The 25,340-nt window shown below is 45.8% G+C and overlaps 1 protein-coding gene across 2 annotated transcripts in view; it reads right to left on the reverse strand.

Annotated features, from left to right (window-relative positions):
* Window positions 1–25,340, reverse strand: part of Rftn1 (raftlin, lipid raft linker 1) — a 200,759-nt gene that overhangs the window by 110,371 nt on the left and 65,048 nt on the right. For both annotated transcript variants that reach the window (XM_034521773.2, XM_034521771.2), the window contains exon 3: window positions 1,171–1,357. In XM_034521773.2, coding sequence (XP_034377664.1) covers window positions 1,171–1,357 — 187 coding nt within the window. The remainder of the gene's footprint in view (window positions 1–1,170; window positions 1,358–25,340) is intronic.

Below are 25,340 nucleotides of genomic sequence, written 5' to 3' on the forward strand. Positions count from 1 at the left end.
CACCCCACAGGTGAATACACTAGGTCAGTGTTGTGTCTACTGCAAAGACTTTTACAAAGATGAACACAACTCGCTTACCCTTTCCTTTAAAACACAGCCTTGTTGCCCATTTTTTTGCAAGACAGCTGGCCAGAGGGTAAATCCAGTTTCCATTCTCAGACTTAGTTTATTTACCTACATATTCATTAAGCTGGAGTCTCATGTAATATAGACTAGCCTGGGACTCACTGTGTAGCTGAGTCTAGACCTTCACTTCCTGATCTTTCTGCTTTCTTCTTCTAAGTGATGGGGTCACAGTTGTCCACCACCACACCCAGCTTCAAAGTTTATTAATATAAAAGCAGCGTGACCTATGGTACTTTCTGCTTTTATCATTATTTTTTTAAGCATTTAAAGGGAGTATTGCTCTTTTTCAAAGACTAAACCCACTTCTTCTCCCACTTGGGCATAAGTCAAGATGCCAAAGTAACATTCAATCGGATAAACCAGACTGAAAAACTCACACTGTCTTATCTTAAAAGTTAAATCAAGACCAGCTCAATGAGACTATTGAGGGTGAGGTGGAAAATGGAGATGGGGGTGGGAGATGGAGGTGGGGGTGGGAGGCAGGAGGAAGAGGTGGGAGATAGGAGATGGGAGGTGGGAGATAGGAGGTGGGGTGGGAGGCAGGAGGTGGTGGGAGATAGGAGGTGGGGGTGGGAGATGGAGGTGGGGGTGAGAAAGCCTGTCCTTCAGAGGTAATTTACAGAACATCTGTCAGATTCCAATCTGTGAAGTATTTCTAAACTTTGGAGGGAAACAATGAGCTTGTACAAAGCCTTTAATAAAAGTGTTGTTTCCAACCATGGGTTTTCAGATTAATGGTTTTATTATATTTTTTACTTGCTGTATGATTCTGGAAGCATGCTTCTGCAGAGAAGACATTGTTCTAGCTGAGTTTCACCCATAAATTAAAAGGGGTGGGGCCTGAACTTGAATTCCTCTTGCAGTCAGATGTGGCATTTGTTTCTCAACACAGGATGCCACGGAACTTCTCATCCATTTTGTCTTACTTGTCAGAAGGCAGGGCCTTAGGGACAGCACACAAATCCATCCATCCTCCCTCCCCACTCTACATTCTGATGCCTTAGTCTCCACATGACAGGATGTTAATGAGTGCTGAGTCCTTACCTGTTGGTTTTCTTGACCAGGATAGCCCTAAAGATGTGCTCCAGGGGTGTCTTCTCCTGCCTGCTTGTTGGCTGCACAAAGGGGTGCAGGGCAGCCAGTGAGAAGCCTTGCTGGTACAGCTCCAGGAGCTGGTCAGGCAGGTCCCGCAGAGAGGCTAACCTCGTGGCAGAGGACCTCGGCAGCTCCACTAGGAACAGGGAGAAAATCAGCTCATCAGAAACCCATCACCACGGTCCTCCAACCTATAACTAAATCCCTGACCCTTGGGTCTGGTGAGCACCTTCTGGGTCACTTCTTCCCAGAGAAGCCTTCCACAGACTTTATAAGCAGCTGTGTTCTCCCACAGGTAGGAAGCTCTCTACCTACGGAGCCTCGTCTTCAGCCCATTTATTAAAATGAGCAGGATAGGCAAGGTCCAGAATCTGTATGCAGTGGAAAGTCTACATCCAAGCCCTCAGCCTCTTCCCTAGAGGGAATGACTGTGACCTATTTTTAGATATGCATTGAGAATTGCTAATTCAGGCATGATAGGCCTGCCCTTTTATATAAGCATCAGAATAACCTTATACACTTGTTCTGTTCTGCTTCTAAGTATTCCATAAGGAGAGGATATTGTTAGGCTGGGCATGGTGTTCACACCTGGTTTGGTCTGGTTTAATGACACAAGGACTCACTCTGTAGACCAGGCTAGTCTCCAACACTCAGTGATCCTCCTGCCTCAGGTTCCTTTACTATTTTTTATAGATCTGCTTATGTGTTACATTAGTGATTATAAAAGCTTTCGTTTCTACATGGCTTTAATAAAGAATATCATTCCTACGTGATCTCACATGTACACACACCTAACACGTTTAGAAAACACATTTCTAAAGTTGGTTTTCATGGTGCACGCTTGTCATCCTTGCACCGTGGAAGCTGAGGCAGAGGAGTTGTGAATCCAAGGTGAATATGGGGTACACAGTAAGACCATACCTCAAAATAAACAAGCCAAAGGTGTGACTGTGCTGAGTTACAGACTGTAACGTGCTCAGATATCACCAGACTTCGTTCATAAAGAAGTAAAGATTTACTTCTCCATATAAAAGCTTCTCTTCCCGTGCCCTGGATAGTCTCATTATAGAAGGAAAGAAAAGACGATCTTGGGTGGCGCGATCTATACTTCCTGTGCAATCTGGAGTTTCCTTATTAAACTTTCCTCATTTAAACTGTACATATGAGCTGTGGGAACTCAGCCCAGTTTTTACTGGATTATTGACCAATTTTCCACCTGGCCCACAGAAACAATTATGTATTAGAGAATTTAGTTCCTGATGATACAGGTTGCAAGTGTCTCTCATCAATTCATGACTTGCCTTCTGACTTTGCGAAAGTTGAACTGCATATGTTATTCTTGGAATATACAACTTTTCTGTTAATGCTTTATGACATATCACATTTTTTGCATGTAAATCTTAAATATATTTCAGATTTATCTTGCAATGCGTACACTGAATTCAAGCCCTCTGAAGGTTATCTATTTTTCCTTATTGATTTGAGAGGTGACTTCTCTCATTAATGAATATGTTTGTTTGTGACTGTAATAAATTAATTTATTTGTGTTAAGCTACCTTTTACCGTGTTAGTTTCATTAAGTATGTTGGGTCTGTTTCCTAAAAGTTTTGTCTCCCTATTTAATTTCTAAACCTTCTTTAATTTCTTTTTCAAAATCATTTTTAAAAACCAACTAACCAAATTCCCCCTTCATTTCCTTAAAATGTATTGCCATTTTTAGTGAATCATATTAAACTATAGCTTAGCCAAGAGCATTAAGACTGAGCGGTTTTCACCAGGCTGCTAGTTGCTACCCACAAACAGCCCAGCACCATTTTGATTTACTTGAGTTGTACTTTTGGTCCCTCTGGAGCATATTAAAATTTCGTCACATGGATATTATATATTTATCAAGTTTATTCCTAGTCATTTTATATTTTTGTTTCTATTAGAATATCAGATTCTCTGGCTTCATTTCCATAACGCCCCTGCTGGGGAAGGAGACAGGCTCATCACAGCTGATGGAGTGAATCTCTCTGAGGGTAAGGTGCCTTAATCCCCTAGTGCATGGACGCCCTGTCCGGGATTTCCACCATTTGGAGCACTCCTAGTGGACACACAGAAAGAGCACATTGTCACAGGCACACAGTAGTGCCAAAGTAGTCACCAAGTCATCCCAGAAGCAAGGAGCACAGAGCTACTATCAATGTGGGCCCAGCCTCTCGCTGTAGGGGCAGCTACATGGGTCCTGACAAGGCTACCCTGTAAGATACTGTTCTTGACTTTCCAGATTGCTCCTCAGTGACAGCACTGGCATCTCAGGTTCCTCCTCCCTCTTTGCACAGCATCTCCAAGGCATGACACTTTAAACAACATGTGCCTACCAGCAGTCCTGGTGCATCCCTATTGTCCCAACAGACCGCCCTCAGCTTACTTTCTTGATCCCTAATCTGCTATGACACATGTGGAATTTGAGCAGCCCACAACAGTCAGTGGCTTCACCTCATACTCAACTACTTAATAAGACCCTACTTCAGACTGGAATAAATGATTACTGGCACTTGTAAGATGAGACAAGTGTCTGTGTAGCGATGAAGTACTGACATCAAACAATGATGCATAAGAAAATCTAGTTCCACCTTAGAAAATGCATATCAAGACCTGCAGAAATATAGTGTGGGTGCCGAATAGCTATTTTAAAGTCCACAACCGAGGTTGGGAGTGGAACCCACATAAGTCCAGATAAATCCGCCAGACTCGGTGATGGAATTATATACCATACTTTCTCGATTTATGGACAAAGGTATTTCTAACAATGTTCTGACAGCAAGAATCTGGAACACTGACTAAACCTGAAAATCTTATCGTCGGAGCTCTTCTTTGAAGAAAGTAACATAAAGGCTTTGGTGAAATTGAACTCCAAGCCCCAATGTTTTGAGGGGCAAGACTTTTGTAAATGTATCAAGGATTTCAAACTCTTACTTGTATAATGAATGAATTCTTCTTTACTAGGACTTTTGTGCTTACATGTCTGTTTGTGCATAAGAACATGTCCATGGGTGTGCACATGTGTATCTATAGAGGCCAGAGGTCACCCTCAGGTGTTCCTCAGGAGCCATCTTCTATGCTGTTATTTTGGTTCCTGTTTGTTGGTTTTGAGACAAGATCTCCCATAGGCCTGGGGCTTGCCCCAAGATCCTAGGCTGGCTGACAAGTGAGCCCTAGGAATTTGTCTGCCTCTGCCCTTACCAGTGCTAGAGTTATAACCACACTATAGTATAGCGCACAACTAGAACCAGTACAGAATTATAAGCACACTCTACCATACTAGACTTCACTGGCGTCAAATCCAAGGCCCAAGTGCTCTTCCAGCCCCAGGCTTCCCAGTAGCTGGGGTTATTTGTGCAAGCCACCACTCTCAGCTCAATGACAGGATTCTCAAGCCCCTCTCAAGCAGTTAGCCCTAGCTACGTGAACATAGTATGGTTCTATGTATGCACCAGTCTGTCTGCCATCAAATGTTAGTTATAAAATTTAGTTGGGATGACAATGGTATGTGGGGTGTGTGTGTGTGTGTGTGTAATCAACACAGCCCAACAATCAGTCAGGATGCGTAGGGAGCTGGCAGATGAACACCATTTTGACAATAAGGAATCAGGGACATTAGACTGTTTCCCATCCCCACCCATCCCTTTACCCTTCATATTCTCAAATCAGTGCACTATAAATATTAGGTAGCCAACTGCCTAATACGTAAAAGCTTCCCGAATAAAACACAACGCCCTTTAATTTTTAAAAATCTATTATTTGTTTGCCAAAACTCAACCATTTTATGACATTAATTTTGGGGAAGTATCATGAGAATACGTTTGGCTTTAGGGTGAAAACAACAAGAACAAATAAAAACGAGTCTGAACAGTCATATTGTAATAAAAAGGCTTAAATATAAGTATGATTAAAGATCTTTATTTCATGTTTCTATTTGAACCTTCACCCACAAACTCAAAAGCAAGAGCTTAGTTCTTGTGGCTGAGGAGATGGCTTATTAAGAGTCCATACTGCTGTAACAGAGGGACTGGAGATCAGTTCCCACATGTAAGGCTCACAAGCTCCTACAACTCAAGCGCAGGGATCTGGCGCCCTCTTATGGTTATCACGGGTACCTGCACTCAAGGGCACACACCCACAGAAATCCTACACACATAACAACCAAAACGAATAAAATAAAATTTGGAAAATTGGCCTAGTTCTTGTAAAGTTGTCAATCCAATGTTATGTCAATCTCATAATGTTACTATTAGAAAAATAAGCTATGTAACTTAATATGTAACTATTAAATAGTATTAAAAATAAGGAATGGCTGATCTATCAACATATCAAATGATGGGATGTTCAGATGGACATACAGATTACAGTTGTTTTTCTGTTTCTACCCAGCCAGTCAGAGTAATCTCTCTAGTATTCTGATTTGTAATAATTGATTTCATTGCTGATTATGTAACCTGGGATAAATGACAGAAATCCCTCCCCATCTCTTGGGTCCTTTACTATGAAGTCGAGATCTTGGGTGAACATTTGGGAAAGGAATTTCCAACTCTAATAAAGAGATTTTTATTGTCTCCACTCTAAGACTAAGGAATCTATTTTCCAACTTAAAAGTAGCAAAGTATAGTATGGCAAATTTTTCATAATGAAAGGAAAGAGTCTGCCAAAGCCAGAGCCAACAGAGCTAAGGGCTGATGCTATGCCGTGGGTGGAGATGGCAGAGAGGCAGGGATGGCAGGGAGCCACTGCTCTTCACCTGGTCACATCTTGCCTATGACCTGGACCTGTGAAGAATTCTGAAGCTGCCACTGTCACTTATGAACACAGGAGACTTCCAGGGGAGTTCCTGGGAAAGACCAGAGCAGAACTTGGGAGAAAGGTGGTATCTGAGGAGGACCCCTGGAAGACAAACCCCACACAGGTGAGGTTGCCATTTTGAATCCTCTGATCAGGACTCCTACTCTGGAACGGGACCACATAGGCTGCTACACTGTGAGGTGGAATTCTGGTGCACTGTCATTCACATGCTGAGGACAAGCAACCGGTAAAGTTCTCAACCATGGCTTCTCTCCAGCAAGAGGAAACGGTGCCTACACAGGGAGGGCAGCATCCCAAGAAGGGTCCCATCCTCCCTTCCTCTTCCCAGCCTGTCTTACTGTGTAATCACACTGATCTGGGCTGAACACCTACCCCTCCTACACTGGCATGTCCTCTCTGTTCTAGGTACCCTACAGCATGGCACAAGCCGGTTCCTGCTGGTTTCTTCCATGTGGGCACGAGCAGAGCCTCAGCTTCAAGATTTTAACATGCACTACAAAAATCTTGCACCATGTAGCTCAAGCTGGCCTCAGCCTTACTATGCAGCCCAGGCTAGTGGTGAATTCATGGTGGTCCTTCTGTCTCAGTTGCCCAAGTGCTGGGTTGCTCAAGGGAGCTACCACTACATAGATGGGCTGGTACAGAACTCAAGGCTGGATGCCTTGGGGTCCAGACAGATAAGTAAACAAGAGACATGGGTCAGACCCACTTGAACTCAGGGGGACTGTACCTTGTCCTTCTGGCCTAGGCACTCCCAATGGGGATGTGGGCCCAATGGCAAACAACTTTTAAAGTAAATTTGCTGGTTATCATACAGAGCACTGTTTCACCGTGACATATTCATACATATGTATTACTATACTCTGTCTTACTCAACCCCATACTGCCCTCCTCCATCCCCTCTCTCTCGCTGGTCCTCCTCCATCCCCTCTCTCCCTGGTCCTCCTCCATCCCCTCTCTTCCTGGTCCTCCTCCATCCCCTCTCTCCCTGGTCCTCCTCCATCCCCTCTCTCCCTGGTCCTCCTCCATCCCTTCTCTCCCTGGTCCTCCTCCATCCCTTCTCTCTCTGGTCCTCCTCCATCCCCTCTCTCCCTGGTCCTCCTCCATCCCTTTTCTCTCTGGTCCTCCTCCATCCCCTCTCTCCCTGGTCCTCCTCCATCCCTTCTCTCTCTGGTCCTCCTCCATCCCTTCTCTCTCTGGTCCTCCTCCATCCCCTCTCTCCCTGGTCCTCCTCCATCCCCTCTCTCCCTGGTCCTCCTCCATCCCTTCTCTCTCTGGTCCTCCTCCACCCCCTCTCTCCCTGGTCCTCCTCCATCCCCTCTCTCCCTGGTCCTCCTCCATCCCCTCTCTCCCTGGTCCTCCTCCATCCCTTTTCTCTCTGGTCCTCCTCCATCCCCTCTCTCCCTGGTCCTCCTCCATCCCTTCTCTCTCTGGTCCTCCTCCATCCCTTCTCTCCCTGGTCCTCCTCCATCCCCTCTCTCCCTGGTCCTCCTCCATCCCTTCTCTCCCTGGTCCTCCTCCATCCCTTTTCTCTCTGGTCCTCCTCCATCCCCTCTCTCCCTGGTCCTCCTCCATCCCTTTTCTCTCTGGTCCTCCTCCATCCCCTCTCTCCCTGGTCCTCCTCCATCCCTTCTCTCTCTGGTCCTCCTCCATCCCTTCTCTCTCTGGTCCTCCTCCATCCCCTCTCTCCCTGGTCCTCCTCCATCCCCTCTCTCCCTGGTCCTCCTCCATCCCTTCTCTCTCTGGTCCTCCTCCACCCCCTCTCTCCCTGGTCCTCCTCCATCCCCTCTCTCCCTGGTCCTCCTCCATCCCCTCTCTCCCTGGTCCTCCTCCATCCCCTCTCTCCCTGGTCCTCCTCCATCCCCTCTCTCCCTGGTCCTCTTCCATCCCCTCTCTCCCTGGTCCTCCTCCATCCCCTCTCTCCCTGGTCCTCCTCCATTCCCCAAATACTTCCTTCTATCTAGCCCTCTTGTTCCCTTTCCTCCCTTCCTTTAGACTTTGGACTCTCCCTTCTCCTTTCATAGTCCCTTTCTATTTTCATGTAAAACACTCTCTCTCTCTCTCTCTCTCTCTCTCTCTCTCTCTCTCTCTCTCTCTCTCTCTCTCTCTCTCTCTCTCCTCTCTCTTGTGCACGTGCCAGATCCCACTTATATGAAACCTATGTTTATCTTTCTGAGTCTTGGTGGGGTTGGCATATTAATATCACAGTCTCCGATTTCCAGCTGCATCCATTTCCCAGAATTTCCAACTCATTCAAGAAGTCAGAAATCATAACACCGACCTTTGGATTTCCAACCCCTATGACTCAAAGTCAAGACATGGTGCTTCAGAGTGCGGCTGGGGCACTTGACAGTGCAGGCTATGGATGCCTCTCCTCTATTCTTGTTTCTGTCCTACACTGCTGACTCTCAGCATGCACATCAGTGAGGAAGGACAGGGAATGATGAGGATGCTGAGGGAAGCCAGAGCGTCACGGATACCATGGCTTTAGGGTCATTACTGTGGAAGCTGATACCTGTCTCTTGAGTCCCTCCTCTTCTGCATCCATAAGAAGAAAGCTTAGAACCACAGTTATATTCGAATCCTGTTGGAAATCCACTGTTTCCCTGAGCGATTGCCAAGATTAGTCTTTTCTAACATCACGTCTCTGCTGAAAAGTATTTAGGGCTGTTCAATGACCGGAAGGTCTCTTAAAATAAGCAATGTTTTCCTTATAAATAAATTTACCATCATTCCGAGAGCTAAGAGAAAGAAAAGGAATGAAAACATGTGGAATCCTAACCCACAAAACCACATATTTCTCAACACTCCTGGGACACAGTCGGTGCTGCTTTTGTTATGACTATGTTTTTGTTTAGCCAAACATTCTGCAGCCCATTTCCCCTGGAAATGAAGCTCTTCAGGCATCTTCAGAGGAACTTAAAGCAGTGCCCTGGCTGTTCGGAACAATCTACTAAGCTCTCCAACACAGAAAAGAAATCTCGGCACACAGCCCTGCTCCCTTCCCTCCACTCCACCACGGAGCAGTAACGACACCTATTATTCTGTCCAGCGATCATTTGTGACTTTAACCTAATTATTCCAAGTCTGACTTTGCTTTTCTAATTACACTCGCTAATGGATCTGTCAATACCCAAGAGCCTGGTGTGAGGGAGAAGCCACCTCTCCTGGTGATGTCTCTCACAGGTAAGGCTGATAATCACACTATTCACCCAAAGCTTTTTTAATAATATATAAGTTCCTTTAAGACCACTATTTCTATAACATCAATCTGCCTTTGTAGTAGACCCAATTTGGCGAAACACTGAAATCAATCATTTCTCAATGTGAAGCTTTTCAGTGTACACAGAAGGAATAAGAATTCGATTTTTAAACATTGTTTGCAGCCCTTGGCTGCAATAGGCGTCATTTTTAAATTTCTGGAACAATTTAAAACTTTCATTAGAAGGTCCTTTAAATTCAGATTTTCATCATCTTTCCATTTAAAAATTCAAGCTTCTAAATGTGAAGAGAGGGAAGGAGGGAGTGGGTAGAGAATTGGGGAGGGAGAGATGAGGGTGGTAAGGCCTGGCCCAGAGAGTAGGGGGGTAAGGCCTGGCCCAGAGAGTAGGGGGGTAAGGTCTGGCCCAGAGAGGAGGGGGTAAGGCCTGACACAGAGAGGAGGGGGTAAGGCCTGGCCCAGAGAGGAGGGGGTAAGGCCTGGCCCAGAGAGGAGGGGGGTAAGGCCTGGCACAGAGAGGAGGGGGTAAGGCCTGGCACAGAGAGGAGGGGGGTTAAGGCCTGGCACAGAGAGGAGGGGGTAAGGCCTGACACAGAGAGGAGGGGGTAAGGTCTGGCCCAGAGAGGAGGTGGATAAGGCCTGGCCCAGAGAGGAGGGGGGTAAGGCCTGGCCCAGAGAGGAGGTGGATAAGGCCTGGCCCAGAGAGGAGGGGGGTAAGGCCTGGCCCAGAGAGGAGGGGGTAAGGCCTGGCCCAGAGAGGAGGGGGGTAAGGCCTGGCCCAGAGAGGAGGGGGGTAAGGCCTGGCCCAGAGAGGAGGGGGTAAGGCCTGGCACAGAGAGGAGGGGGTAAGGTCTGGCCCAGAGAGGAGGTGGATAAGGCCTGGCACAGAGAAGAGAGGGGATAAGGCCTGCACAGAGAGGAGGGGGTAAGGCCTGGTTCATCAGCCAAGACTGAACTACTCAAACATCCTTTCATTCTCAAACCCTCACCACACCAGGCCCATCAACTAGACAGGCTAGAGACCGAGAAGCTCTGTATGCTACAGACTGACTGTTACACAGAAAGTTTAGGATACTGGACCCATAGCTCTAACTGTAATATCTACTAAGAACCAAGAAATTCATGGCTCAGAGAGATACATGCTCCGTAAAAACCAACCAGAACTCTACTGACATAGCAGCATAAACATGATCTGGAAGACTCTGCAGATGGTGATTAAGTCAAGGCAGGGAGGCTGGGCCTGGCAAGGCTTCATCTCAAAGTGACAAAGACAATGTTAATGATACAACAGGCAGGCACACACAGACACACACACACACACATATAGACACACATACAAACACACATAGACACACACAGACACTCACACAGACACACACACAGGCACACACATACCCACACACAGATACACAGACAGACAGACACACACATACACAGACAGACAGACAGACAGACAGACAGACACACACACACACACACACACACACACACACACACACGCCATGCATGCACACAACCTTATTACAGTTTTTGATGGGAAGGGACTCGAAACTTACATCAGCTAATTGTTTTGAGATCCTCATAGCAAGTCTTCCTTCTCAGCTCTCATTCTGTACCAGTACAGTTCAAAACAGTAGCTACTAACCCCACATAGTTAAAGTAAAAGATACAAAGATACACCGCAACCCCAGAGTGCTTGCCCGACACACGCAGGGCTCTGGGCTCAACATCAGTAGAAAGAAAGGAGTAGTGATGGAGAGAAGTGAAGAGGAAGAGGAGAGAAGAAAAGAGAGAAAGGGAAATTTTCTTTGGCTTGTGAGATGTCTCCATGGATAAAGACACCTATGATTTGTGTTTTAAGATGGAACCCTGAGTCTACGCATGAGCTTACATGCTTCCCACTGAGGTGCCAGTCCTGACTCTCCAGGCATGTATTTACAGCATCTATCACAGCACTGGGTTATACAAATTATTTATTGACTTCCTACCACACCACACACAGTAAATTCCACCACACCAAGAGCCGTACCAGGCTGGTTCATCCACAAGCAGGCCACCCCACAGTACTGCACAGACTCGTTACCGGCTGTCATTACATTACGGTAAGATCTTGTCATACATACACATACACGGTCACTATGAATATGAATTCTGAGGTCCACACATACCCTTCACCCCAAGTAGACCAACCACGAGATTAAGATGGAAAAGGTCCATAATTGGTCTTGGAACACTATCAGCAAGTCAACTTAGGGGACACTTGGCAGTTCTGTAACTTGTAGTAAAACATATGCTAACAAAAAGTACTATTGTAAGCATTTTGAAGTAGCACTAAAAACCTTCACGTTGCCATGACCACCATCCACCTCAGGAACTCTCTCCATCCCTGCCACCCTTGCTCCTCAGCTCCCACAAGGGGAAAGGACACAGCATCCCCTCCTGGACATGTGACAGCCGCAGAAACAAATGGTGGGTCAGAATGGAGAAGCTGTTGGGAGTGAGAATCAGTCACAGAGGACCATGAGAAAATCGAAGGCTGGTATCACCACAAAGACAGAAGAAAAATATAAAAACACATAGAAATACCAGGGCAGAAGCCAAGGCTACAGGCACACAACAGAATATAGAAACGGGAACTGTCCCATGAAGTGAGGTTCCCCGGGGCCCAGTACCCCAGGAAGTGTTCTCAGTACCCGGAGAAATGCAATACCAAGAGCCCAGCATGGTAAGGGAATTGCCCACTGTGTCTCAATACAGTTTTTAGGAGACTTTCTTTTTTATTTATTTTTTGTTTTGTTTTGTTTTTTCGAGACAGGGTTTCTCTGTGTAGTCCTGGCTATCCCGGAACTCACTCTGTAGACCAGGCTGACCTCAAACTCAGAAAGCCACCTGCCTCTGCCTCCCAAGTGCTGGAATTATAGGCGTGTGCCACCACCACCTGGCAACTTTCTTTTTTATTTAATTCTCAAAATAAATACATACAATGTTAACAATGGAATTGAAAACTCACTGTATACATAACGAGTTTAAAGAGATTAGGACAGAATAAAATGTTTTCCCTGGGGGGTTATGACAACACCTACCCACAAACTCAGCTGCTAGTGTGTTACGTTGGTAAGTTTTTGTCAATTTGTCACAATCCTAGCTTATCTGGGAAAAGGGAATCTCAATTAGGAACTGCCTGGATGGTGTCTATGGGTCATTTTCTTGGTTGCTGACTAATGTGGGAGGAGGGCCCAGCCCACTGTGGGCGGTGTCATCCCTCGGCAGGTGGCCTGAATTGTATTAAAAAGGTAGCTGAGCAAGCCAGGAGCAAAGCAGTAAGGTGTTCCTCCTTGTCTCTGCCTCAGTTCCTGCCTCCAGGTTCCTGGCTTGAGCTTGTGCCCTGATGTCCCAAGATGGTGACTGCAACCTATGAGCTGAAATAAAAAGCCATTCTTTCCCAAGTTAGTTTCGGTTCTGATGATTATACAGCAACAAATGGGGTTGTTCCAATGTGCTCCTCAGACACCCAGCCAACGTCTACCCATAATCCTCACTGTGGTGCAGACGCAGCTTACATCCTGAAATGCATCTCATCACATGTGAGTAAATAAGCATGCGTCCAAGTAAATATCATTAAAGACGCTGCCAAACTGAGCCAAGTGTGAACAGAACCAGAGAGTTCTCATGCTCCAAAGGCGGCTCCTTCAGCTTTGCCTGAACGTGACGACAGTCACACGCAGATTCACAACTTGGTGCACGGAAACAGCCGATTGCATATACTCCAGTGGCTCTGGCTCCCCTGGCCAATCTGCATGCAGAACCGTCAGAAGCAAGTGCGCACGCATCCGGCATCCCGCACGCCGTACGTATGTACCCACGCATGCACGTGCACGTGCGCGCGCACGCGCACACACACACACAATTTATTTTTCTCTCATGTAAAGATGGCCTCTCTGAAGTCTCAGGAGGCTGATTATTAGTCACTTCTGACTCACTGTTGAAAGGGGACCCTTAATGGTCTAGGTCCTTCCCTGCTGACTTGACCTGTGTTCGGCAGAAAAAGAGAAACCCTGAGATGGCCTCAAGTAGAACACTTTAGTGAGAGGAAACCAAAATATTAAGACAATAAATTTGGTGAAAATCATTTCTTTTTTAAATTAAATTTTATTCTCTTAAAAAAAAAAAGATTTCTTTAAAATGTTGTGTTCACGTGTGAATCGGTGTCTGCATGCGAGTATAAGACACACATACACAAATGCCCATGGAAGAATCCTCGGAGGCTTGTGTTGCAGTCATTCGTGGGATGCCCAGTGCAGGGGCTGGGAACTGAACATGGGTCCCCTAGAGAGCAGCCGAGCAAGGGATCCTAACAGCCGAGACTGCTACAGACACTGAGAACCGTTTATATGTACATCTCAAATGCCACCAACTAATACCTGCCCCAGAAAGATGCACTGTCACTAGGCAGGGGGAGGAGCCTGCTGGCAAGCACCTTTCTGTTTATAAGGGATCCTGAGGCTTTCCACAACATGGCCTCTCTCCTTCTCCTCTTCTGCTTTTCCTTCCCCCTCCCCTACACCCTAGTGCCCACCAGCCATATGTGGCTTATGTGAATGGTGAGATATTAAGACCACAAATAAAAACAATAGTTCAGAGTTTAGTAACAAAAAACCCTGAATTGTAAAATTTCTAATTTAATAGGATGATAAAGTAAAATGACAAGTTTTAATGTGCTAGGTTAAATAAAGCATGTCATCAATTTGCACATTTTTTTTAAAACTTGGAGTCTAATGTAGGCCAGGCTAGCTCTGAATTTGCCCTGTAGCCAAGGCTACCCTTGAATATCTTATCCTCCTGCCTCTGAGTATAGAGTGATAGAATTACAAGCCTATGCTACCATGCGTGCCATATTCTCCCTTTTTAATGTGGCTACTAGAAAATGTGGACTGGCATTCATGGTTCACAGTCACGGCATAGATCAGTCACAGAGCAGGTCAGTCAGTCACACAGGAGGTCAGACACAACAGGTCAGTCACAGAGCAGGTCAGTCAGTCACAGAGCAGGTCAGACACAACAGGTCAGTCACAGAGCAGGTCAGTCAGTCACACAGGAGGTCAGACACAACAGGTCAGTCACAGAGCAGGTCAGTCAGTCACAGAGCAGGTCAGACACAACAGGTCAGTCACAGAGCAGGTCAGTCAGTCACACAGGAGGTCAGACACAACAGGTCAGTCACAGAGCAGGTCAGTCAGTCACAGAGCAGGTCAGACACAACAGGTCAGTCACAGAGCAGGTCAGTCAGTCACACAGGAGGTCAGACACAACAGGTCAGTCACAGAGCAGGTCAGTCAGTCACAGAGCAGGTCAGACACAACAGGTCAGTCACAGAGCAGGTCAGTCAGTCACACAGGAGGTCAGACACAACAGGTCAGTCACAGAGCAGGTCAGTCAGTCACAGAGCAGGTCAGACACAACAGGTCAGTCACAGAGCAGGTCAGTCAGTCACAGAGCAGGTCAGACACAACAGGTCAGTCACAGAGCAGGTCAGTCAGTCACACAGGAGGTCAGACACAACAGGTCAGTCACAGAGCAGGTCAGTCAGTCACAGAGCAGGTCAGACACAACAGGTCAGTCAGTCACACAGGAGGTCAGACACAACAGGTCAGTCACAGAGCAGGTCAGTCACACAGCACGTCAGTCACAGAGCAGGTGTGTCTGAAACCGCTGGTTTAAATGGATACATTTTATCATGATCCAAGAAAACCTTATTCCCTTTTTTTTTTTTTTTTGACTTTTATTTTTACGCTGCCAATATAATTCCTTATTAAGTGTCCTTTAGCTGAAGCTTCAAGGAAGGTCACACTCCTTTTTCCCAAAATAAACCCCTAACACCATGGAATGGGGAAGAGCTGCCAAAATCTTAACCGGATGGGCCCGAATCAGGAATTCCCAAATGTCTTCCGTCTTGGCTTCTCACTAGCTGTCCCATTCCAAAGTGGGGGAGAAAACAAAACTTCACCAAGGACTCTCATTGTTTGCACCATGAGCCTGAAAGTATCTGCTCTTCAAGATGCCAGCAGAGCCCCCCTTCCCAGTCCTGGGAGGACCATTATCCTGGGACTCAGCCTCCTGGTGTAGACCCAGGAGGTGTAGACCCCCTACTTCTTCTTTGCCACCCTCCTCAGCCAAACCCTCAGCCCATCTCTATTCCTTTGTGACCCCTTGCCTACCAAACAACTTGTCTCTGAGGCCAGGGACCCCACAGCGACCACTTTGACTGGGACCCAGATGGACTACCCATGTCTCTCCTCCCTCCTCCATGCTGGCCTCTCCAGGGTATTGCCTGCCTCCGTCTCTCAGCCCACCTCATCTCCACAGGACCTGCCTGACACTCAACTCTTGTGGTAGAGACCCAAGGTTCCCAAGTCCTTCCTCTTCCCCCTCGTTCTGTTCCTCTGCCATTCCTTCCAGCCCATCTTCACTCCTTGTGACTCGCTTCCTATCAGAGACTGCACAGCACCACACTTGGCTGGGACCCAGGTGGACCACCTGTGCCTCCTTCCTCTCCTCCATTCTACTCTAGGAAGGGAACAGAATGAATCTCTAAGTCCAGCAGTGGCTGCACACCTCAGTCCATCCTTCCAGCCCATCTCCAGTCCCTGGGGCCTTACCACCTGGAATGGCTAATCTTGGATGTCAACTTGATCACATCTGGAATCAACCAAAACTTCAGTGGCTGCACATAGCTGTGAGGGAGTAAATAATCTTGACTAGATCAACTGAGAAAGACTCACCCTAACTCTGGATTATTTGAGGTCAAAAGCTGCACTCTATCCCGGCCACGCCTTCTGGCGGCAGCCTATGTAAACGACTTCAGCTTTTCCTTTGTTTGTCCTCACTCTCGCTGGCAAGTCCATCTCTCCTGCTTCACAGTCGTTCCTTCACTGCTATTAGGACATACTTATTTGGGACAGCCAGACTGAGACATCCAGTGCTATGAACTGAACAACTACTGGGTTTTTGGCCTTTCCTTTGGGAGACAGCCACAACCTATATGACACTCCAATAAACCCTGTTTTGTGTGTGTGTGTGTGTGTGTGTGTGTGTGTGTGTTGTTTATATAATATATATTGTAATATATATTTTACATATAAATATATTTTATATTTATATATGTATTATATAGTTATTTTATATATTTTACACATATTAAATATAATAAATATATTAAATATAATTATATGTGTGTTTACATATATGTGTATTTAATATGTATGCATGCATATATATATATACATATGCATACATATATACATACATATTCATTCTATCAGTTCTGTTCCTCTACAGAACACTGACTAATCCACTGGCATTCATGGGCAGGCATACAGTAACACCCTTAGGTCTTCCACTGCTGCCCTTGTGGAGCTCGAATGACTACTTAGAGACCTCCTGAGTCAGTCCTCTTCCACACCGGCCAGACTATCTCAAATCCCACCCAACTGCAATGATCTGGACTGTTGTGGGTATGAACCCAGAACTCCAACCTTGACTTCAATCTGGCACCCTCAGAGCTTGAATCCTGAAACCTAGAGTAGTTATGAGAGTGAAGATAGCAAATCATTCTGCTCACTCACAACTTGACAAGACTGGGGTAGCAACAACCAAAGAACTGAACACCCACCGAACAAACATGTCTACTCCAAGAAACACCACAAGTGCCATGACTCCAGATAACCAGTCCCACTGAATAAACACAGGCACAAACAACCAACATGCCTCCTCCAGAAGCCTGCAATCCGCACTGCAACAGACCCGAGGAAAGCAATTTAGCTGAAGCACAAGACAGACTCCAAGATAGCAATTATAAAATATGTTCAAGGGCCTTAAAGAGGATACGAATAAATGTCTTAATGAAGTCCTCGGAAATACAAACAAACAGCTGAATGAAATAATGCAAACATTTCCACACATGAAGATAGAGTTTAACAATGAAATAGAAAAGCCAGGCTGAAATAAGAAATAATCTGGGAGGTCTGACATAAAGCTCAGAGGAGCGTCTCACCAGCACACTGAAGAGGGAGAGAGAATTTTGAGTTTTGAAGACAAGGTAGTAGAAATAGCTCAGTCAAAAAAAAAAAAAAAAAAAAAGTTAAGTCTAATAAAATCCTGGTACAAAACATCGTGGACATCCGGGACACTTTCAAAAGGCCACACCTGTGACAACAGCTCTACAAGAGGAAGAGACCTAGGTCAAGGTCACAGAAAATATTTTAAACCAAACTTCAGAGGAAAATTTCCTCCATCTAAAGAAAGAGATGCCTAATAAGTCCCCAAAATACATAATAATGAAAACACTAGACACAACGAACAAAGAAAGGATATTAAAACTGCAAGGGAAAGAGATCAACCCCCAGATAAAGGCAGACCCATTAGATTAACACCTGACTTCTCAATAGGGACTGAGAGCCAGAAGGTCCTAGACAGAGGTTCTACAAGCTCTGAAAGAACACACATTCCAGCCCAGACTACCATACCCAGAAAAACTATCAATCAGAGTAGTGAAGGAGAAAGAAAAACAGTTCATGATAAAAAACAAAAACAAAAAACAAAACAAAGGCCATTTGTGTTCACCAATCCAGCTCTCCGGAAGGAACCAGAAGGAAACCTTCAGGTGGGAGAGAAGGTTAAATACACCCAAGAAGAAGAAATAATTCTGGAAGTATAAATCAGAAACAGCTGGTCACCCATAAAGGGCCCCTTTGTTGTTTTACGTGAGCAGTGCTTCCATTCTGTTAATAAGCATCACTGACACAGATCTAGTGACAGAAGGAAGGGAAATCTAGGGCTACTTCAGTCTTGTCTACACAAATAAGTATGGCTCCTATCCCATTAGGGGTTAAGGGGGTCAAATGAGGCCCTGTATCCCCAGGCTGCTCTGTGGAAGCCACCACATCCATGTCAGTGCTATTAATAGTTCTAGTTGCCTTACAAATTATCTCTAGGTCGGACACAGTCCCATGTCTAGGTGCTATTCCTTCTGTCTAATTTCAGTCCAGAACTAATCAATTTTCAGTTCATTCACAGGTCTTTCATTCCTCAGTCAAAGCCATGGGCCATCTGTTCTGGAACCCGTTTTAAAATGCTGGAGCAGGGCCAACAATATGGCTCAGTAGGTTAAGAAGCTTGCTGCCAAGACTGACTACCTGACTTCGATCTCATACAGTGTAAGGAAGAAACTCCTCCAAGTTGTACTTTGGCCTCCATACATGTACCATGACATAAATGTGCACATAGATAGATAGATAGATAGATAGATAGATAGATAGATAGATAGATAGATAGATAGATAGACAGACATAGATAATAGGTAGATAGATGAAGATGTAAATATAGATGATAGACAGACAGACAGACAGACAGACAGACAGGCAGGCAGACGAATTAAAATTCCTTTCTAAGTCTAGCCAAAAAAATGGGGTTAGATCTCCAGGACTAAACAATAAACTCTGAAAAGGCATGGCTAGAGGCAGTGACTTCTTTGACAGATTCCAGATTCTGCTAATGGCTTCTGCAATACCTTACAGCAGGGTCATGAGGAAGAAGGTGACAGGACCCTCTACAAGTAGAATGGAGGAGAGTAAGCTGGATCCAGAAAATGGTACTCTTCTCTAAGAGGAACCATATGTAGCAGCCAGAGGCCAGTGCATGAAGAGGTAAAAACATGATAAAATATACTTGGACCCTACATACAGGAACAAAAGGGGAAAGATGGGATGGCAAGGAGAGATGGCAGATGTATCCTGTGGCTGACCACACCCCATGTCTACCTCAAACTCATCCCAGATTTGTAAAAGTAAATACACACAGAGGAAATGTCTCCATGGAGAAGTCAGAATTCAAGCCTGCCCTGTTTCCTCCCTCACCCAGGAATTCCATTCTTCTACTGAGCACTACCAAGGAGGATTCGCCTCAGTGAGCACTACTGAGGAGGACTCACCTCTGGAGTTCTCTTCCCTCTTTAAGTCTATCATAGACAGCACCTCCTTGGAGCCCTTATGCAAGACATTTTAAGTAAAAGAACAAGCCTGTCTTTAGCTATGGCAGAGAAAGGGGAAGTTTACCAAAAAATGTCTGGCCACACACAGCATAAAGTGGAAATAGCATCAGAAAGTGATCTGGGGACCTCAGCCTCCATTCCCCCAGGACACAGGATGCCTGCCCTCTCAGAGTTCACCCACTGCACCGTGATGCAGCCTGACATTCTTCATGTGTGCTGCCTCAGGTGGCTTCCTCCATCTGACTAATTTCATTAAAGAATAAAATATATATATATATATATATATATATATATATATATATATATATATATATCAGGTAGGAATTAACTTGTGTCAAGCTGCTCCTGGGACAGGACAAACACTCGTGCCTCAGAATTACAGTGCAGTGCTTACTTAGCACGTGCTATGAAACCACCCCATGCCTGCTTCTCACTGCCTTTTCTATTTTCAAGCCCTTTCTGAAGAAAATGGCTGAGAAGAGAAGGAGAGAGCAAGTCAGCTCCGAGATCTTGGTCTGCACCGAGCAGTGGAGGCTGGAGCTCTGTGGGTCTGGTCACACCTACTGCTGCAAGCACCTCTTGTGGCACAGTAGAGACGATGTTGTGTTACAGCACCAGTGGGAGCTCTGGCTGGAGAGAAGAACCCGAGAGCCATCTCCATAGGAAGGCAAGGCTGGAAGCCACACATGAGCTTGGAGATGTCCTTGGTGTTTGCTGATGAGCAATGAAGCCAGCAGAGACCAAGAAGAAAACCAGGAAGTGAGTGCAGGGGAGATGGCTCAGTGGGTAGTGCTGTTACCCAACCCCACCCCGAGTGTGAGGATCTGAGTTTGAATCCCCAGAACCTATGTAAAAGCCAGACACAGTGGACATCTGTAGTCTCATTTTTCTATGTCAAGTTACAGGAGAATCTCTAGGGACTACCAGGCCAGCTAGCCGGGCAGTGTGGCAGTGAACAAGTGATCTTGTCTCAAATAAGGTGGAATCAATCTCTCTCTCTCTCTCTCTCTCTCTCTCTCTCTCTCTCTCTCTCTCTCTCTCACACACACACACACACAAATAAATAAGTGATTTTTTTTTTTTCAAGGATAAAAGTCTAAGGCTTCCACCCCAGCCAAGATAACTATTGGCATCAGCAAGCAGCCGAGCAGGACAGCTGCCTAGGACACTTCTAGTTTGTTTGGTGGTGTCTGTTTGTCAGAATACCTTGTCTGTGATGTTTCTCTTTAAGTGTTACTTGGAGAAATGATGTTAGGAGGCGGCCGGTAGCAAGAACGTCCATAGCAAGTGAGCCCAACCTATTCCCTTCTATTTTGAAGAAGTGTGTGAACATCTTCACGTTAGGTACCCAGAGTTCTCAAACCCACTGGAAAGAGACTCCGCAAACATACTGGGGACAGGAAAACAAAGACCACTGATAACAAGTGTACACATTAACCCTGGAGGCAGGAAAGGAAGGAATATTGACAGATAGGAAACAGTGAAGCTGGCCACATGCAGAGGTTAGGAATCTTGTGACCATGGGTACATACTCTGCGACACTCTTTGTAGCTGAGAACATGAACACCATCATCCGCGGTTCTCAAAACCTGGGAGGGTTAGCACTCGGGAGGGGTCCAGTGCAAAGGACACTAACACTAAAATTCGAAACGCACAGAGGACTCTTCTCATCTTAACAGCTCTCAAATAATCAACTAGGAATCAAAATCCGTCTCATCCTGGAGTAATGAATGCCCATGGCAAGAACACCCTGGTTCTACAGTATTAGATATTAGCTGCTCTGTCAAGACGATGATAAAAACAATTTGAGAGACTACAATGCCAAGAAGGAGCAATACAGATTGGGCTCTCCAATCCTCATGGAAATGATAAGATTCTAATCAATTAGCCCAGCTTTCCCTAGTCCCTCCACCCCCTTATCTGCCCTCTTCACACAAGTTCCTGGGAAGCCACTTACTGTTCTGTGATGGCAGACAGGAAATGGAAAATCAAAGTCCTCTGCGGAATGTGGCAGAAACTTCCCATTGTAATTCAAGGTAGCCTGATTAAGGACACTTAATCTACCCACAGCTAATTCTTAAGACGGAGAAGCAGAGTGGTGTAATGCAAAAAAGCAGAGTGTTCAATTCTAATCACACAGAAAAAATGGATCCCAGCATCTTCTTAAGCAGCCTCCTTCACAACTGCAGGAAGTGTGACTGCTCTGTTCAAATGGATGCTCTATGGATACACAAAAGAGTCTCCACGAGAGCAAGAGAGCAAAGCCCCCATGAGCTCAGGGTCTTGGGAACCACCCTAAAAGACGCCAAAGAAGGAGCTGGCTATCCTGATTAATCACTTGTCTGTGTGACAAAACATCTGAGCTGAGCGACTTCAGAAAGGATGGGCTTCTTTCTGCACACAGTTTGAGGGTCCAGACCTTCACGGAAGGGAAGGAGCAGAGAGCAATGGATGATGCAACCTAACCCTAACCTTAATTCCAGCACAGGGGATAGAGGCAGGAGGATCACAAGTTCAAGGTCATCCTCAGTTAAGAGGGAGATAGAGAAGGGCCGGTAATATATGCAACCTTATCTTAAATTAAAAGGGGGGAGGGCTTGGCAGTTCCCTAAGAGTTAAATTTTTTATTTCTGGGCTAGAACTTTTGGTGTGTATTTTAGAAAATTTAAAAAATTTTTTGAACAAAAGTATTCAAGCAGTGGTTAATCAGTGGCAAAGCAGTCATATGTCATGAAGCTTCTGGAGAAGTCCCAAGTGAGAATGAAAAGAGGAAACAGGTATGTTAGTATTATTTTGAAAACAACTTGGATCTTGGGTGCTTCTGACTGTCCCCAAACTATACAGAGAATGTCAGATCTAAAGATGTGGCTGGTGGCCACAGGGGCGAGTCAGCAGTGTGTGTACGCACACGCATGTGTACCTGCTAATATGTGTGTTCAGCACATGTATGTGTGTGTGTGTGCTTGAGTGTGTGTGTCTGTGTATCTGTGATCTGTGTGCCTGTGTGTGTGTCTATGAGTCTCTCTCTGTCTCTTTCTGTCTGTCTGTCTGTCTGTCTGTCTGTCTGTCTCTCTCTCTCTCTCTCTCTCTCTCTGTGTGTGTGTGTGTGTGTGTGTGTGTGTGTGTGTGTGTGTGTGTGTGTGTGTGTGTTGTTATCTAGTTGTTTGGTCTGGTTCTTGTGGGGTGTTTTGTTTTGTAGCTCAGGCTGTCCTCAAACACACAATCCTGTATCAGCTTCCAAAATGCTGGCATTATAAACACGAGCCACATACCTGGCTCCAAGAACCATTTTTGTTATTAAAAAAAAAAAAAAAAAAAAAAAAAAAAAAAAAAAAAAAAAAAGACACTGCAGGAGGAGCTGGAGAGAGAAAAGTCAGTGGTGAAGAGCACTTGACACTGCTCCTGCAGGGATCTGAGTTTGTGATTCCTAACATCACACAGTGGCTCACGAGCATGAATCCAGTCCCATGGGCTCCAACACCCTCTTCTGGCCTTCATGAGGACCAGGCACATGTGTGGTACACATGCATACATGTAGACAAACGCTAACACACAGAAATTAAAAATGAATAAGTCTAAAAGAATTCTACATGCATTGCTTTTTGATAACGACAGATGCCAGACAGAACAGCTTCAACAAGTGCACGTAAAACTTTCCAGGAAAACTGGCTCCACTTTCACAGCCCACTCCTCTTGCTTTACTACCTTAGCTAGTGCGCATGTGCCCAGAGCACATACGAGCTTCTGAAGATAGGACGGTCTGTGCAGATGTGTTCCCTTCCGCAGATGCAGCCTAGCTTAGTGGCTCAGGGTACAGTCTCTGGGTTTAGGCTTCCCAGGATCAAGCCCTGAATGATCTCACGCACACTGGCTTTGGGGAGGTTGCCTCATTTGTCATCCTTCACCAGGAGACAATAATAATACCTTCCTGGCAGCCCCTTTCTAAGCCTGGAGGATAGATGGCTAGGCAAAGCCGAGTCCCCAGAAAAGGGCAATTATTATCATACTTTGTTCATAGTGTACTACAATGTAATCCCAAAGTGTCAACACAGTTTTATGCTCAGGTTTCAGAATAGTCACTATTGTCGTAATCAGAAAACCACATATATAGTTTGCTAAACTTAATATTTTTTTCACGTGTGTATGCATGCACACCTGTCCTGTCCACACGTTCACATATGTGGGGGGTGGGGGGAGGATCAGATATCTTTCTTCGTAGTTCTCCACTTTATTTGCTGAAGCAAGGTCTCTTGCTGAACCCAGAGTTCAACAATCCAGCTATTCTAGCTAGGCAGCTTGCCCCAGAGATGGCCTGCCTCTGTCTCCTGTGTGGTGGGACAACACGGCTAGTCTACCAACCTTGCCAGTCCTCACATGGCCTTTAGAGATCTGAACTGCAGCCCGCACATTTTCGAAGCAAACATTTTATCCACGGAGCCATTTCCCCAGCCCCTCTCAGCAAATGTGAACAGAGCCATACTTAGTCTAATGACAAATACACATTCTGAGAACTGTGCTGTCAGGTGACCCTGCCCCATGTGCAGGCATCTCAGACTGTCCCTATACAAGTTAGACGCCACTTTGACACTCAGCAAACTCAACTCAGCTCATGCAACCCTCTATCGACTACCCTGTTGACCAGTCATTAATGTGTGGCGCACAGCTATAATAAATTGTTAGTTTTGGTTCAGTCCTTACATGCCAAGTGGTGAAAGCCAGATTCCAATCGATCTCACAATGTAGGGTAAGTGCGATGGGTAATCTGTCAACCTGATGGGATTTTGGATCGCCATTGAAATGGGTCTATGGGTGTATCTATAACAGTATTTCTAGGTTTCCTGAAAGTAGAAAATGCACCGTACATGTGGGCAGCACCATCCCATGGGCTGACCCCAGGCTGAGTAAAAACAAGAAGGCAGACTGCCAGCCTCCACCTCTCTGGCTATGGATTCACTGCCACTGGCAGACTCACACATGACTCCCCTGCCTTTGTAGATCACGTCCTCAAACTGGGCCACATAAATCCTCCTTCCTTAAGCTGCTTCTGTCAAGCATTGTAACTCAGCAACAAGAACAGTGACCAATGCAATGAGCCCACTGATAAATGATTTCTCAGCTGGTAAAATGGGCCATTTGGGGCCAGAATAGATTATATTAAATGCATGTTTACTGGAAAGCTGCTCTTGGGCGAGTTCACTGGGCCTAGGGAAGGAGGCCAGGGAAGTTGCCATGGGAAGAAAGAGAGAGGTGAGGCAGAAGGAAAAGAGAGAAATCCTGCTCCCTAAGAGAGAAAGAGAGAAAAGGAAGGAGAGATCTGGGGACCAAAATGTCTGGATTATATAATACAGGGAAGAGCCTCTTGGGGGAAAGGCGGGCTGGTCTCCCCTCCCTGCCCCCACTTGGGCTGGAAAGTTCATGGTTGGGGGTAGGGTATACCAGATAGGGACTGAGGGATGCTGGGAGAACCTGAGGCCAGGTCTGCTTAGGTATGTAAGATATGCACCTTACTCCCTTGCCTTAGGGTCTGGAACCAAACACAAATAATTCTTACACAGAGAAATACTTGCTGCCATGAAGCCTTCATCCAATAAGCGAGGCCATGGTCCAAGCATAAGCCCCCAAATCCCCACGCTGGAAACTCAACCACACATGTAACAGTGTTGCGAGGGCATGACATTTTAGATGTGATTAAGTCCTGAGGGCCCAGCCTTCATGAGTGAGTTAATGCCATTACAGAAGGAGCTCGATGGAGAGGTGCGGTGTCTCTGTTTACCCTCTGTCTTTTGTCCACTGAAGATGCACTGTTCCTTCCCTAGGGAGATACAGCAACTAGATGCCATCATGGAGACACAGACCAGACCACCATCCAACACCCAGTCTTAGATTCTTTGTTCTTGGACCATCCAGCCTCCAGAACCAGAACAAGAAATACATGTCTGCTATTTACCAACTACCTCTCCTCTGGTATTTTGGTAGAGCATCACAATACAGAGAGACATTGATTGAGCACCT

Source organism: Arvicanthis niloticus, chromosome 17 (assembly GCF_011762505.2).
Source record: "Arvicanthis niloticus isolate mArvNil1 chromosome 17, mArvNil1.pat.X, whole genome shotgun sequence".
NCBI lineage: Eukaryota > Metazoa > Chordata > Mammalia > Rodentia > Muridae > Arvicanthis > Arvicanthis niloticus.